The sequence below is a fragment of the Ailuropoda melanoleuca genome, chromosome 3 (assembly GCF_002007445.2).
Source record: "Ailuropoda melanoleuca isolate Jingjing chromosome 3, ASM200744v2, whole genome shotgun sequence".
Lineage (NCBI taxonomy): Eukaryota > Metazoa > Chordata > Mammalia > Carnivora > Ursidae > Ailuropoda > Ailuropoda melanoleuca.
Window position 1 is genome coordinate 44,064,579 of NC_048220.1, and position 15,474 is coordinate 44,080,052.

The following is a 15,474-nucleotide window of genomic DNA, read 5'->3' on the forward strand; positions in this document are numbered from 1 at the left end:
AAAAAAAAACAACTCAGAAGCTTTAACTCTACAACTTAGTTAACAGGGACATTTTTTAAAAAGTTAATTCACATTATCTTCCAGGATCTCAAGATTCTAATGCCATATAACTTTACACTCCCTCCATATAGTTTAATGTAGAGTCAATGGGCACACCATAGATAAAATACATGTTAAATACTCTCTTGCAAAATTAAAAGAAATAATCAAGATAACAAAGGCTATTTATTTTTCACCAAGATAGAATAATGCTTCCATTTTGCTTATTGGTATTTTTTTTCATTTTTAAATACTGATAAGATGTCAAAAGACAAGTTCATCTTAAAACGATTTAAGCATGCTTCTAAACAGTCATAATTAGGGTAAAAAAAAACTAAGACAGCTAGCATAGTACAGTCACAGAGACAGGATCACCAGGGTTTAAGCCCTGCACTTACACTTGCTTGGGCAATTTAAGTATTTTAAACTAGTTTCCTCATTTTTTACATGGGAAAAATAATAATGGTGTCTACTTCACAGAGTTCTTCTCGGAGAGTAAGGAATAAAACACAGTTATGAACACAGTTATATAAAACTGGAAAGAAATATATAAATTCATCGCATTATCATCAAATAAAAATTTTGAGCTATTCAACATATAATGTAATAAATGTGCTTCTTTATACTTACACCTTAATTAAATATTTTTAATTAAATAAACATTCATCTAAGTATATTGTGTAACTATTGATGCCCTCCCTTTTAACAATTTGGAGGTAAGAATAATTAATGTATTTAATAACCAAGAGTGATGACTCAGTTTTGTTTTTAAAATACAATCTTCTCATACTTTTTAATCTTTGTTTTGTTATGTATTTTGTTCAATTAACAAAACATACACGTGCTTCCAATTAAACTTTATGAAGAGATATCAGTTGAAGGAAAGATGTTTATTACATTTCTAAGTCAACTCTAAATCTGTTCTTTTTTCTTATTTGGTTCATCTGATGCAAACACAATAATAGTATAATATATTATTTCTCAGTGGTGATTAACAAATTACCATTTTGCTTTCAATATACTCAGTACCTGAATGAGGCTTTAGATAGAACCAAATATAGTTAAAATACCAAACACAACAATCAAAGATAAAATATTTGCAACAAACCATACCTAGTAATAAGAACAGCATTATCGTGGTGGGCAATCCCATTTTCTGGAATGGTGTTTCCATCACTTTGGTGGGAGAGAATGGATTTCTGCCATTTACAGAAGCTATCGAGGGACTTGTCTGCATGGTGGTTTATCTCCAAGTTTGGCTGCAATACAACATGCATACCAGAAATGTTCCAAACAAATTACTAAGGTCAGTTGTTAAAACTTTTGAAGACTAAAGTGGGACTATAATTAGAAGCAGTGGTTTCTAGGAATAATCTCTTGCCAATTTTTATCTCTGTAATATCTGACCTAGAGTTAATTTAGTGTACTACTGAATATTCTTTCCAGTTCCAGCTTTAATGATCATGTGAATATATGTGATTCTCAGCAACCAAAACCACTATTATTAGATCTGCCATGCAAATGCTCATCTTTATACTGAAATATATAGCTAATATACATATGTAGAGCTTTAACATGACACAGGAGATATATTCTTATAGACTATTTAAAATTTGCTTAAAATATTAAATGCTTAGTAGTGAAAATCATATTCAACTAGAACTTCCTAAGAGGATCAATAATAAAATATTTTATTTTACTATACACAATTCTATAGCCTGTCAAGGGTTTTAGATTTCTAAACTAACTCATTCTTACCTGATCTTCTGTAAGAACAATTAAGCGGGCCACTATAATATTCACAACGTTTCCTAGGCTGGAATCACGGTAAAGTTTGGCAACCTGACCTCCAGAAAATAAGAAAAGACACAAAGTCAGACAAAAATCATATGCTGATTGTTTAATATTTTTGTAAAGAATGGTAAAACAATTTTTCATAAATTGCACCACTTTGTATATAAAAAGATATTATTTCATCTGATATCACTTAGAATTCTACCCTCGAGATGCCTCCATAAAAGATTTTTATACAAATCTACCTCAGGAAATATATTCTCCCAACACTACAACATAGTAATTAAGAGGGTGAGCTGATGTTTCAAGTTAGAGAAAACCTCTTAAACAAGATTTAATACGACCCATTCAAAAAGTCATATTATCTGAAAATGAACAATAAGGTCACCTTTAAATTTATTTACTATGGAACTAAACATTAATATATTACTTCTTCCTCATTTTAGATGAGTAAATTCTTAAAATCATTAATTCACATTAAAAATCCATGACCTTAGTCAAAACCACAAATTATTAAGTTAAAATATTATATAGAGGCATCAAACTTACAATATTCATCACACTCAAAATGTAATGTTCAATGTCTTTGCGGCCATGGTAGCCCACCATCATTTTGTCTGCCACTACCAATGTCTCCACAAACCGCTCAATGCTTACTGATCTCTTCTGTCTGTGGCGGATATGCGTGCCATTAATTGGTAGTGAAGAAGGAAAAGTAGATGTGTCATTCAGCCACCAAGGTTTGCCACTTCTTATGAGGTCTACAATAAAAATAATTAACTAGTTCAGTTAGGTTCACCAATTAAACTTACTTATTTTTAAATCTTTCATATAGACATGCTTCTCATAAATCCTCTAAAGTATTAAGATTTTTCAGTGAGGAGAGGGGATGAGGAAATGTAGTAGTGATAAAATTAAACTCTTCAAAGTTTTCAAAATAGTCACTTTATCTGAAACAAATTAAACATTAATAACATTCGGCTGCTCATAAAAACAAAAAATAAGCCTAATGAATTATTTAATAAAAATATTTTCAAAATAATCATTTCATATCATTCCAGTGACCAATTATGTCATAATATTTTCCAATATAGAACATGTACTTTATAAAGTTTTTTTAAAAACAACTAGAGCGTTAACTTTCTAAATACCTACCCTAAGACAGTTCTGATGAAGAACATCAATATTGCAAAAATCTGTTACTCTTTTTTTAAGTAAGCTCTATGCCCAATGTGGGGCTTGCACTTATCACCCCAAGATCAAGAGTCACATGCTCCACCAACTGAGCCAGCCAGGTACCCCCAAAATCCTATTCCTAAAATGCCTCTGATCATTTATTTTAAAGTAAGATCCTTTGTTAAACTATTTTAATTACAGCAATTCTACTGCTCTAGAAATCTCAATTCTAAAAGGCTGTGAATGAAGTTTTTCATTTAGTTTTGCAATATACAACTATTTATACTAATAGAGTACCCAAAGTATTCTTCTTCTAAAACCTAGAGGTAAATGGTATTACAATGAGAGTTGAAAGATTATGATTACAGCATGGTTTCCTTTAAATCACATTTTACTGTGGATTGCAGTTTAATCCTTTGTTTTCCAACAGCTGGTCCTTCAGTACAGAGAAAACCTTCTAGTACTATCACATTTGTAAACACTTGTCTCATTTATACTCATCTTTAATAAACTTGAACAGGTATAGGTCCTCTGAATACCCTACTTTCATATCTGTATGATCTTTCTAACATCTACTTATTAAAAAATTTAGTGAGGAAGACTCAGATTAATTTATATAATATAATTGACAGAAACTGGCAATATTCTCTATTATTTTTTCTAATTTCTTTAGTCTTTACCTTTTAAAAATTACTTTGATAAAAGTTATAAATTTTAAGAAATAAGAGATGGAAACGACAATGACAAATACCAGGAAATATTTTTGAAACTCATATAAATTAAATGAGTATTTTTATTCCTAAAGGTCCAGAGAGGCAGAGACATATTACTTCTTATTTCAATAGTATAACTTCCAGACAGCCACTAAGTGTTCCCTTATTCCAGACAGACTCTTAAGGTGGCCCCCATGACCTCCTGAAGTTTACACTTTGTGCTCTCTTCCCCTTTAGTATGGACGGGACCTGTATCTTGCTTCTAACCAAGAGAATACAGCAAAGATAAAGGGATATACACAATTACATATATATGAGTACATAATTATGTTACATAATATTGTAGCATCTTTCTTACTAGAGTCTTTCCCTTGCTGGTTTTAAGGAAGTAAGCAACCAAGTTGGTGAACTGACCATGGCAAGGAGTTACAGATGGCCTCTGGCAGACAACCAGCCCCAAATTAAAGCTTTCAGTCTTTAAATAGCAAAGAACTGAATGCTGCCAACAACGATGGGAATAGGAAGGTAGATTCTTCCCCAGTCAAGACTCCAGATGAGAACCCAATCCTGGCTGAGGCTGTCAATTCATGTATAGCTTCTGGTCCACAGAAGCTGTGAGATAATAAAAGTATATTGCTTAAGCCACTGAATTTGTGGTAATATTCGTATGAAATGGTCAAAATCCTTTCTACATTAACATAATTCCATTTTTTTACTGTCTTCCAAGATCATAAAACCACTCATGTATTAAAATCATGCCTAGTTTTCCCTTCTTCTGTATGGACAGCCTAAATGTCTAAATATAGGATTTAATTTCCATTATTTTGATCATTTTCATTCTCTGATCCATTCAATTTCTCCTTATATTTATGAAAAGTATTTGTGAAAAGAATTAGACTTGGTTGGGCAAAATAAACACAGCAATGGTGTTTCTCATTAGATAGCACTCAATATAAAGTAGCTACTGTTATCATCATCATTTTCATAAATTTCAGACTTTTATCTTTTTAAATTGTTAGTTTGCTTGGTCATCTCTCCATCAGATGAATGTATATATAATGTCCTTGATGGACATTCATAAATGGAAAGAGTCTTACGCGCAAAGAATTTGTAGTCTGATATATATATATATATTAAGTACACACACAATGAATAAATGTAATCAAGATATCTGGTTGCACTTTAAAAATGAAATTAATCCAGCGTGATTAGATCATTACAAAACAATATCTACATTCTGTAATTGTCAATTGACTGCTTAATGTTAAGCTTAATGATCTGTAAGTAATGCCTTGTTTAGTCTAAAATAGAATACACAATTGTTTTGTTTCAAAACAGAGATTAGTAGTTATTCAAATGATACCTGTTACATACGCTCAATTTAATTTTGGATAGAGTTTAGAATGTCAAAGGAAACATTCCTCTATAAACATATACAATAAAGAACTTTTCTTCAAAACCAAATACATAGATTTCTTTGCCATCTGAAACAGGATCTTAAATATTTGATCAACCTCAAAATATTTTTAATATATACATTCATTCAAAATTATTGCATTGACTTGTTTTATTTTTCACTGATAGCACTTATTACTTCTTGATAGTTGGCCATGTATTTATTTATTTGATTGCTTGATTGCTTTTTTTATTAACTCTCTTCACTAGAATATAAGCTTCATGGGAGCAGAGACTTTTCCTCTTTTATTTATTGCTGCATCCCAACACCTAGAATAGCCTGACACGTAACACGCTAAATGAATATTTAGGACAACAAGAGCATTCAGTTATCCCTGAGTAGTGGTAAAGGGCAACTTTCACTTCCTTGTTTTTTTCTTTTCATCCCATATTTTCTAAATTTTTTACAAAAAACAAGCATTTTTTTAATTATTTTTTGACATTGATAATATAATGTAATTAGAATGGGAAAATATATATCTGAATATGAGATAAATATACCCACTCTCAAAAGGGTTTTTCTGTCTTATATTTTGATACAAAATTGGTTTCCCAATTACAGGTTAACAGTTAAGTTAACTGCAACTAACACCTACAAATGCACATGTCACTTGAATTATGCTGTCAAAACAGTATCAAAACTAAGATCAGTAGTTTTTAGCCAGGCATTTCCCAAACTTATTAAACATAAAATACTTTTTTTTAAGTGATATTCCTATGGAACTTAGGGAACTACTACTGATTTTCCACTATTGGGAAGCCAGTGAAATGTTTGAAAGTGTATAATACAGGGACACCTAGGTGGTTCAGTCAGTTAAGCACCTGCCTTCAGTTCAGGTCATGATCCCAGGGTCCTGGGATGGAGCCCCACATTGGGCTCCCTGCTCGGCGGGGAGTCTACTTCTCCCTCTTCCGCCTGCTTGTACTCTCTGTCTCTCTCTCTATCAGATGAATACATAAAATCTTTAAAGAAAAAAAAGAAAAGAGGAGAAAAGAAAGAAAAAAGGAAAGAAAATGAAAGGAAAGGAAAGAAAAGAAAAAAAAAGAAAAGGAAAGAAAGTGTATAATACAGCTAGATGTAGGACACAACCCACTAAAGTCAGAAAAACAAAGCTGAAGACAGGAAGACCCCAGTTAGAAAGTCATTACAGTAGTGCAGGCAAGAGATAACAAGGGTCTGAACTAAATGGACTTGTGTTAAAGGTAACAGAAATGAGTACTGAATAGATTAAAAGTGAGGAAATAGTCACAGCAATTCACTCAAGATTTTTCAGCCTTTCAAGAATATCTCATTCACCTGTTTTATTTTTTGCTAATTAAGCACAGTAATCCAAGGGGAGAGACTGTAGAAGAAGACAATCTTCCCCAGCAAGGGCAGAATTTATGTAGGCAGTAAGAGTAGATTTGCTGAACTATTTGGTTCATGCTTCAACCTTTGGAAAAGAAGAATCTGCCTCAGTAAGACCAGTGAATAATAAGATAGGCACTTCAAAAGAGGATCATTTGAATGTCTAAGGGTTAAGAATTATCTTTCAGAATACAATGAAATCTTTAAATATATTTGCAAAAAGTGATCTTTATGATCATGAAGTGAAGGATGTCATGTTATGGAAAAAATGATGGGAAAATTATATTGCAATAAACAACTAAATATTTGAATCCTAGTTTTTTAAGAATTTATATAGAGTTGTACTTATAGCCTAAATTTGGTAAATATAAGATAAACTAAACTATACCCACAATGTTTAGTTTCATTACTCAATATAAAGACCCATCAGAATTTTTTTCATTGTGTTGTATGAAATTTTATTTTATGCCTTAAGCAGCTTCTCTTAAAGTGGCCTTTTTCTAGTACCAATTACTCTTCATCAACAAGGATGTCCCAGAGATTACTCAAGAAGAGAGTATGTAGAATGAGAACAGTCAATTGAAGAAAGAATTCCAAAGACCACTTACCCTTGAAGCAGAAGAAAAGGAGCCCAAGAAGCATATGGATATAAACAATACAGTGATGCATTCACTAATTCATAAGATAACCCATTCTATTTTTTATAAATCTACCTGTTGAACCCATCCCATTTTTTTCTAAAATTACTTGCCAGTTAACTTTTCTTTGTGTTAAGCTGAAACCTGCTGAAATACTGAAATACTCGGCCCCTGGTTCCACCTACGAGAACTACACAGAACAAATTGAATCATTAATTTTTTTAAAGATTTTATTTTTATTTATTTATTATTATTAATTTTTTTTAGAGAGAGAGGCAGGGGAGTGCCAGAGGGAGAGGGAGAGAGAGAATCCTAAGCAGACTCCCCTCTGAGCACATGGGCCCAACGAGGGCGGGACTTGATAACACAACCCTGAGACCAAGTCCTGAGCCGAAATGGAGAGTTGAACACTTAACGGACTGAGCCATCCAGGTGCGCCTTTAAAGAATTTATTTTCAAGTAAACTCTGCATCAAATGTGGGGCTTAAACCTACAATCCCGAGATCAAGAGTTGCATGCTCCACCAATGAAGCCAGCCAGGTGCTCTTAATCTTTTTTTTTTCCAATATAACAGCTCTTTAAATACTAGAAACAGTCATCTCAGTAGTAATGATAGCTATAATTTGAACAACTAATGTGTGTTGAGAGAACTATTTAGAGAGGTTGGTTCATTTGTCCAAAGCTACACCAAAGCCCGTAATCTTTCTACTATGCCAAGCTGTATCCTCTATTCTCTAAGTTTTCTGAACTTTAGACTAAACGGCCTCCTAACCCCTCACCTCTAGTCTTGCTCTTCTCTCAGTCAGTCTCCATAGGACTGCCAGGGTAATACTTCTAACACCCAAATTTGATCATGTGATTCCTGCTTAAAACCTTTCAGTAGGTTTCCAGCACTCAGGATAAACAAACCCCTTAATACAGTTTACAAGCGCTTTGTGTCTTGGCCTTCCTTGTCACTTCAATTTCATCTCTCACGGTCACTCCTCACCCACTAGGAAATTCACCCCATCCCTCCAGCCCACATTCTAATAACCTGTTCTATGAACTGGCAATGACTGCAATGTGATATTCTCTCTTTTGGTTCAGGAATTTTGTAAATGCTATTTCCTCTATATGGAACACTCTACCCACTGTTCCCTCTACTTCTGCACAGCTACCTTCTCTTTCTCCCTCAGGCCTCCCATTAGGAGTCACTTCTTCAATGAAGCCTTCTTTGACCACTAATGTCTAGGTTTGCTGACCCTGCTATGTATTTCTATAGTCCCCTAACAATGCCTTTGAATACTACCTTAAGACTCTTCAAATCTTATTTAAGTGTCTAATGTCTCACCATTAGCATAAAAACATCAGGCTAACCAAACAGCACAGAGTACCAGGCAACACTTGTGCATGAAAATTATAACTATAACATGGATAAAATAGGGTGGGGTTTTTTTTTCCCCTTCAAAGAAAAAATAATTTTACACAGACTTATATTTTAAGGACTTCTCAAAGAGCTTCCAACTACTGATAAGTGACATCCTTTTTTTTTTCCCACTGTAAAGGAAGGTGTTTTTTTCTTTCTTCTTTTTTTTTAATGAAGTATAATTAACATAGTTATATTAGTTTCAGGTATAGAACATAATGATTCAAAAATTCTATACATTACTCAGTGATCATCAAGACAAGTGTGCTCACCCACCTCCCCTCTGGCAACCACCAGTTTGTTCCCTGTATTTAAGAGTTTGGTTTCTTGTTTGTGTCTTTTTTTTTTTTTCCCATTTATTTCTTATTTTGTTTCTTAAATTCCAAATATGAGTGAAGTCATATGGCATTTGGATAGGTGATATCTTTTAAGAGGACTCTGGGCATTATCATTCTAATTACTTAAATTCCTATTGACTTTTATTATTAACCTTTCCATAGGTGTCAGAAAAAAGACAGTGGCAATACAATACAATACACTTTGTAAAAGCCACACACTCACTCACCTGAAACCCCACAATGAGAATGATCATAGAGATGCCGTTGCTGGAGGGTAGACTTTTTGTAAATAACATGAGGATGGCCATTTTCATAACTAAAATGTTTGGAATCCTCTGTGGTATTCTTTAATGGTTCAATAAAATATTCTTCATCTTCTGTAGCAATAACGCCATGCTAAAAGAAGAAACAAAGAATTTATCAAGTAGAATCATTTTAAATACAAATTATCATTACCAAGAGTCAAAAATAAGTTGACACCTCTCCAAAAAGAGGTTAAAACACATGTTAATAGAAATTTAGTGGATCATCTGTATCCAGCAAAACATTATATAAATTTACCTATACCTTAAAAAGAGTGTTTAAATTCTTCTACGTGCCATGGATGCCTTGTACTAAGCATGTCACATAGATTATTTCCTCCAATCTTCCCCAAAACTCCGTGAGGTAGCAGAGACCTCCATGTGTTCACTAAGACTTTTCCTTCCAAATTGTGCACACAGCTTAACTATATCCTCTATGTTTAGGGATAGCTCTGTAATTAAGTTTTGGCCAATAGAAAATGAGCAGAATACTACATACCACTTCCAAGCTCATCCCCTGAAAACCTTCCCAAGGAAAATCCTCTACTCTCTCTGAAAAACTACCTAGGGGAGGCAGAAGCTGAAAGAGAAGAAATCTGGGTCCCTGCCTGACTTCATAGAAAGCTGTCCAGCATAGACACTGATATAAAGGAGAAATAAAATTCTATTGTGATAAACAATGGACATTTTAAAGTTTATGTCACACCAATTAATATGTCCTTAATTGATATATATCTTATAATCTCCATTTTGCAGATGAAGTAACAGACCCAGAGCTTAAGAACTTCCCGCAACAGTATATAGAGATAAACGAAGGTGCTGCAATTCATACAAAGCTCTGCTCTTATTCATATGATATATTCCTTATACCTATTTACATAGCCAAGTGTTACTCAGCTCAACCATGGTTCCTTTTTAAAGCTTTCTCTGGCTCAAAAGGAGTAGCTTCACCCTCCTCGGAGCTCCAACAGAGCTTATTATTGGTATCATTTATCTTTAATTAATTTCACACTCCTTTGCTACATCTCAAGTCTGGAAGCTATATTTACATTTGGTATAACTTTTCAACCACATGTTTGATCTTCCCAACTATACCATTTGCTTTTTTAAGGCAAAAGGTTATGTCTCATAAATCTTTGTATCAGTTATAACCATAGAAAGTGTGTCATATGTAGTATGAACACCAAACAAAAGTTGGTTGATTAAAAGAAATGAGATAGTAAAAGTTATCTGCATTAGAAACAAGAACTTCCATACTGGTCTATTAGTGTTTTCTTAAGTATGGCACATGTGAGGACTGCTCTTAATCCAACTAATTTATCCTGTAACACTGGGTAAAACACAAACTCTCTTGGTGTATTTCCTCAGCTGGAAAAATGAAAGGGTTGGTGTAAATTAGTGGTTTTAAAACAGCACTCTGGGGAGCCCTAAGGGTTCCAGAGAAATGCCCTCAGGAGATTGCCCCAGACAACAAAGGGAGACCTATAGGGCTTAGATTCCTGGGCTTAGCAATCAGCTGTGCTTTTATTAATCTATATAGCATGTTTCCATATTACATTTCATTTGAGAAAATGGTCTTGCTGCTTTAAAAAGAAAAAAGCTGAAAATATCTGGTCCGGATAATCTCTAAGCTCCCTTTGAATCTAAATCTCTATGATTCTGTTTAGGGAAATTCATGTTAAGTAGCACATGCTTGGAAATAAAGATAAGACATAATCAGAGCTGCTCTAACTTAGAGATGAAGTTGGCAGGCACCTACATGAAATGAGCTAAAGAATGCAAAAAACAAAAAAGTAGGCCCTAGTCACTTCACATTATTTTCACTATTTTCTGTTTTACTGTAAGGATATTAGTCCTTAAATTAAATGCAAATACTGACAGGAATGACATAATATGCCATTAACACACTCTAATACCTGAGCACGAATTACTCTACCAGGAAGATTAACAATGTGATAGCAAACTGAGCATGGTCCTGCAGAAAAGATGGCATGTATAAGAAGTTTTGATAAGAGAGAACTGTAAGAAGTGGGGTCGAGAGTACTGCCCAGAAAGGGTAGAGCACTAAAATCATATCATGCTAACCTGTGGACAGAAGGATGTTGAAAGGTCCCAGACAAGAAGTTCAGGTTGCTGGCGGAAAATAGAATCAGTAGCCTGGTAAGTAAACAATATCACTAATTTCAAGTATGGAAAGACTCTGGGGAAAAAAATCCAGAGATTTTAAGTGTTAGGTACTCTGTAAGATGTTTATACACATTATCTCATTTATTCTTCTTAGCTGTCTGAAGTAAGTACCACTATCAGCTCCACTTTGCAGATGAGAAACACAGACCAAGCAAAGTAACCAACTCTTCAATTGATTTTGGAGCTTGGATTATTAGGCACTATATTATAATCCCCTTATCCTCTGAGGGTTGTTTCTGACTTTACTTATTCTTTCGCTAAGTATGTTCTGAGTGCCTATCACATAGCAAGTACGATTCTAGGTGGGCAAACCAAACTTCTGGCTCTATGAAGGAGCTTACATTCTGGTGGGAGGACCTAGATGAAAGGATTCATTCCTTAGATAAATGATCAATCAGGTAGTGTTAAGCGTTAAGAAAAAAAAAAGCAGTGTAAGAGGACGGAGAGTAATCAGAAGTGAGAGAATTATACAAACTGTTTAGGATGGTCAGGGACATCCTCTCTAATAGGGTGATATTTGTACAGAAACCTGAACAAAGCAAAGGAGCAGGTCAAACAGATATCTTGCAAAAGAGCAGATCAGACAGTGGGAATGACAACAAAGGCAATGGGGTATGAGCATGCATACAGTATTTGAGAAACAGCAAGGAGCTACTGTAGCTAGACTGGAGAAATGGGAAAATGATTATGAAACTAGAAAGGTGCTGGAGGGTAGATAATGGAGGACCAGAAATCTGCACATGCCTAGCAAGAGCCCTGCTCTCTCTCAATTCTTCGGCATCCCCACTCAACCTCTACACAGTCTGCCTCAGGCCATCAGGATGAAAATCATCATACCCCCTTTCCCTGACATGCCAGTCCCTACAAGAAGCCCAAGACATATCCCCTGGATTCTATTCCCCCTATGGTTATGTGCATCATGTTTTCTGATCCCATCTCCTACTTCTTGCCTTTCACCATTTAAAACACTTCCATTGTGCCTTCTCAAATTCACGCTCAGCCTCATTTGTGAACGTTCACTTCATCTGGCTCAAACACCTGGGTCTTTTCTAAATGACACTTTCTTCCCTGCAATCCTCTGGAAGGGTGGTTCCTCTGCTTCCTCTCCTATATGCCTCCTGTTGGCATATAGGGTAGGGTAGTGTCCTTGTGATTCACTGCCACCTTCTAAACAATTCTTGCTCTCTCCCTCCTCTAAAACAAGAACAAATCACAAAACCCCTGCCAGTTCCAATCTCATGCTATCACCGGCTCCCTCTGCTATTGCAGTTACCTACTGGCCCATAGGAACTTTCCTCATTCTTGCAAGATTTTAGCTGCTGGGTCACTGTTACTCTCTGAAATACCATTCCTGAAATAATTGTTGATTTCACTATCTTAAGTCACCAGTTCTTAAAATTTAGGTGTGTGTGCCCTGGATCCCTTTAGAAATCTAGTGGGGATGAAGCCTAGGGACTACTTCTCAGAATAATATTTTAAGTACAGAAAAAACACATAGGATTATAAAGATAACCATTGTAGTGGAATACCATTACCAAAGTATTTTTTTAATGTAATATAAGAACACATATGGCTTTTCCTAATATTTTAAATAAGAAGATTTGCAGTGAATCTAATAACTATCACAATTTCACAATGGTGATTAACATAAATGATATTGTGAAGAACCTGCGAAACTGCAACACGATATGAAAATATATATAATTTCTATTGGGGGTCAGCTATTACTTTATTGGTTTGTTATCTGTATTCATAATTGAAGGAAATGTTAGATTTCAGTTAAGAATTAGCAAAGATTAAGATGTCACTTTTCCCTATTCCAGTTCATAAACCCCCTAAAATCCATTCATGGACCCCAGGACTACTGATGTAGATGTTTCCTTCAACCCCTGCCCTCTCAATCCCTTGACCTGCTCTCCATAAATACTTTGTCGTTCAATTTACCTTAAGCTCATACCCACAATCAAATTCTAAAGTTCAGTATTTTCGATACTTGCAACCCTGCCAAAATCTCAATTTCAACTATCCTATTCTTCTATCTTTCTAGGACTATCCCTCTAGTGTCCCAACTATAAGAGACAGTCCCCTTTTACAGCCACGAGGACCTCGTGATTCTACCACTTTTTCATTATCCTCCACCTACTTCATTTCCTCACTTCCCTCCTAATCCATCTTCAGTTCCACCTTCAATTCCCTTGCCCTTTTCTCCCTTCACAGAATTTATTTGGCTAAACCACAACTCTGATCAAACCAGTTTTGCTCTTCTGGGCCTGCAACCTTGCAGCTTCATTTAGCCAGAGAAAAATACATCGAGATGCTGACTAGTCTCACTTGAAATTCATAATCTCAACAGTGCTCTTAATGCTTCACGGCAATTACACTACGTTTCTTTAATATATTCAGTATCCTGTTCTCCTGGGTAAATATTCCACACTTTCTCATCTCCTCTTAATCCCCTAATAATTCATCTTGCCATCTTCCATTCCAATAAACATCGTACAACCTCTCGCAAACTCTTACAGCATAAATACCTGCCTATCTGCGCCTCACGATCATATAATCTTTTATTTTCTCTTATTATGGATGAACTTAAGAAATTTTCCTTCTTTCTGCATAATCATACCCATCTTTATCAAACAGAACGAAACCTCCTTTGATCCTACTGTCTGTAGCAACTGATCATTTATGTTTTTAAAAGTCTTTAAAATAGGGGCGCCTGGGTGGCACAGCGGTTGAGTGTCTGCCTTCGGCTCAGGGCGTGGTCCTGGCGTTGTGGGATCGAGCCCCACATCAGGCTCTTCTGCTATGAGCCTGCTTCTTCCTCTCCCACCCCCTGCTTGTGTTCCCTCTCTCTCGCTGGCTGTCTCTATCTCTGTCAAATAAATAAATAAAATCTTTAAAAAAAAAAAAAAAAGTCTTTAAAATAATTACCTATGTACTCTTTTCTCCCATTCCCTTTTCAAACCTACTCCAATCAGGTTTTTGCCTATTTTCCATATGCCACCATGACTTCAGCACTGCTTTTGTCAAGGTCACCAACAACATCCTCACTGGTAAATCTAATGGTCAGTTTTCCGTCCTCTTATTTTGACTTGGCAAAATTTCTCTCTTGAAATAAATGCTTCCAACTCTTAGCTTTTAGAATATCTATCTGGTTTTCCTTCAAATTTCTTATCCCACTATTCTTTGCTGTCTCTTCAACATCTTTCTGACTCCCTAACCTCTTGGAGTGCCCAAGGGCTCAGTTCCTTAAACCTCTTCTTTTTTTTAAACCTCTTCTTTATTCTCTTTATATTCCCTGACCCTGAGCAATTTCATATAATCTCTTGGCTTTAAAGGTCCTCTATATATTGATGATTTCCAAATTTATAACTCCATGATTCATATCTCTCTCCTGAATTTCAGGCTTGCATATCCAATATCTTATACAACATATCAAGTTTAACAAACATATCAAGTTTAACATGTCCAACTGAACTTGAGATATACACCGCCCCACAGTATGGTCCTCCTCCAGCTTTTTCATCTCAGTTAATGCCTGAGTCTTTCTCATCTGAACTCATGGCTGCTTTCTTCTTCTAGTTGCCCAGGCCTCAAGCTTGGAGTCGTCATTGATTTAATCCTGATTGTATCCTCTAAAATCTGCCATCTGGCCTCCAGTTCTCTTTCTAACCTCATCTTCCATTACACTTCCTTTCTTTCACTGAGTTCCAGCCAGGGCAGTCTTCTTATTGTCCCCCAAATACTTTTAGATCACATCTTCATACTTTTCCATGTGGAAATCCCATCCTTCAGATGTCAGCTTCTCTTCCTCATTTTCCTTAGGTCTTTACTCAATATTTTTTTCACCTTAGAACTTATCATTATCCAACGCATTGCAATTTTTATTTATTTATCTGATTGTGTATCTCCTTCACGAGAATGTAAGCTTTGTGATGACAGGAATTTCTATTTTGTTCACTGTTGTACTCCTAGCACCTATATCAGTACCTATTAAATCATAGGTACTTTTAAGTATTTGGTGAATGGATGAGTGAATAAGGGAAAATGTAGAAAGGCAACTGTGGATATGACTAAGA

At 35.1% G+C, this 15,474-nt stretch overlaps 1 protein-coding gene across 5 annotated transcripts in view; it reads right to left on the reverse strand.

The window, feature by feature from the left end:
• ADAMTS6 (ADAM metallopeptidase with thrombospondin type 1 motif 6) overlaps positions 1-15,474 on the reverse strand; it is a 295,037-nt gene that overhangs the window by 266,236 nt on the left and 13,327 nt on the right. For all 5 annotated transcript variants that reach the window (XR_004624085.1, XM_034656286.1, XM_002919303.4 and 2 more), the window contains 4 exons: positions 9,134-9,302; positions 2,383-2,594; positions 1,798-1,881; positions 1,153-1,298 (listed from right to left, as the gene is read on the reverse strand). Coding sequence is in view for 4 of the 5 variants with exons in the window: in XM_034656286.1 (XP_034512177.1) it covers positions 1,153-1,298; positions 1,798-1,881; positions 2,383-2,594; positions 9,134-9,302 (611 nt within the window). In the remaining variant the exon portion in view is untranslated. The remainder of the gene's footprint in view (positions 1-1,152; positions 1,299-1,797; positions 1,882-2,382; positions 2,595-9,133; positions 9,303-15,474) is intronic.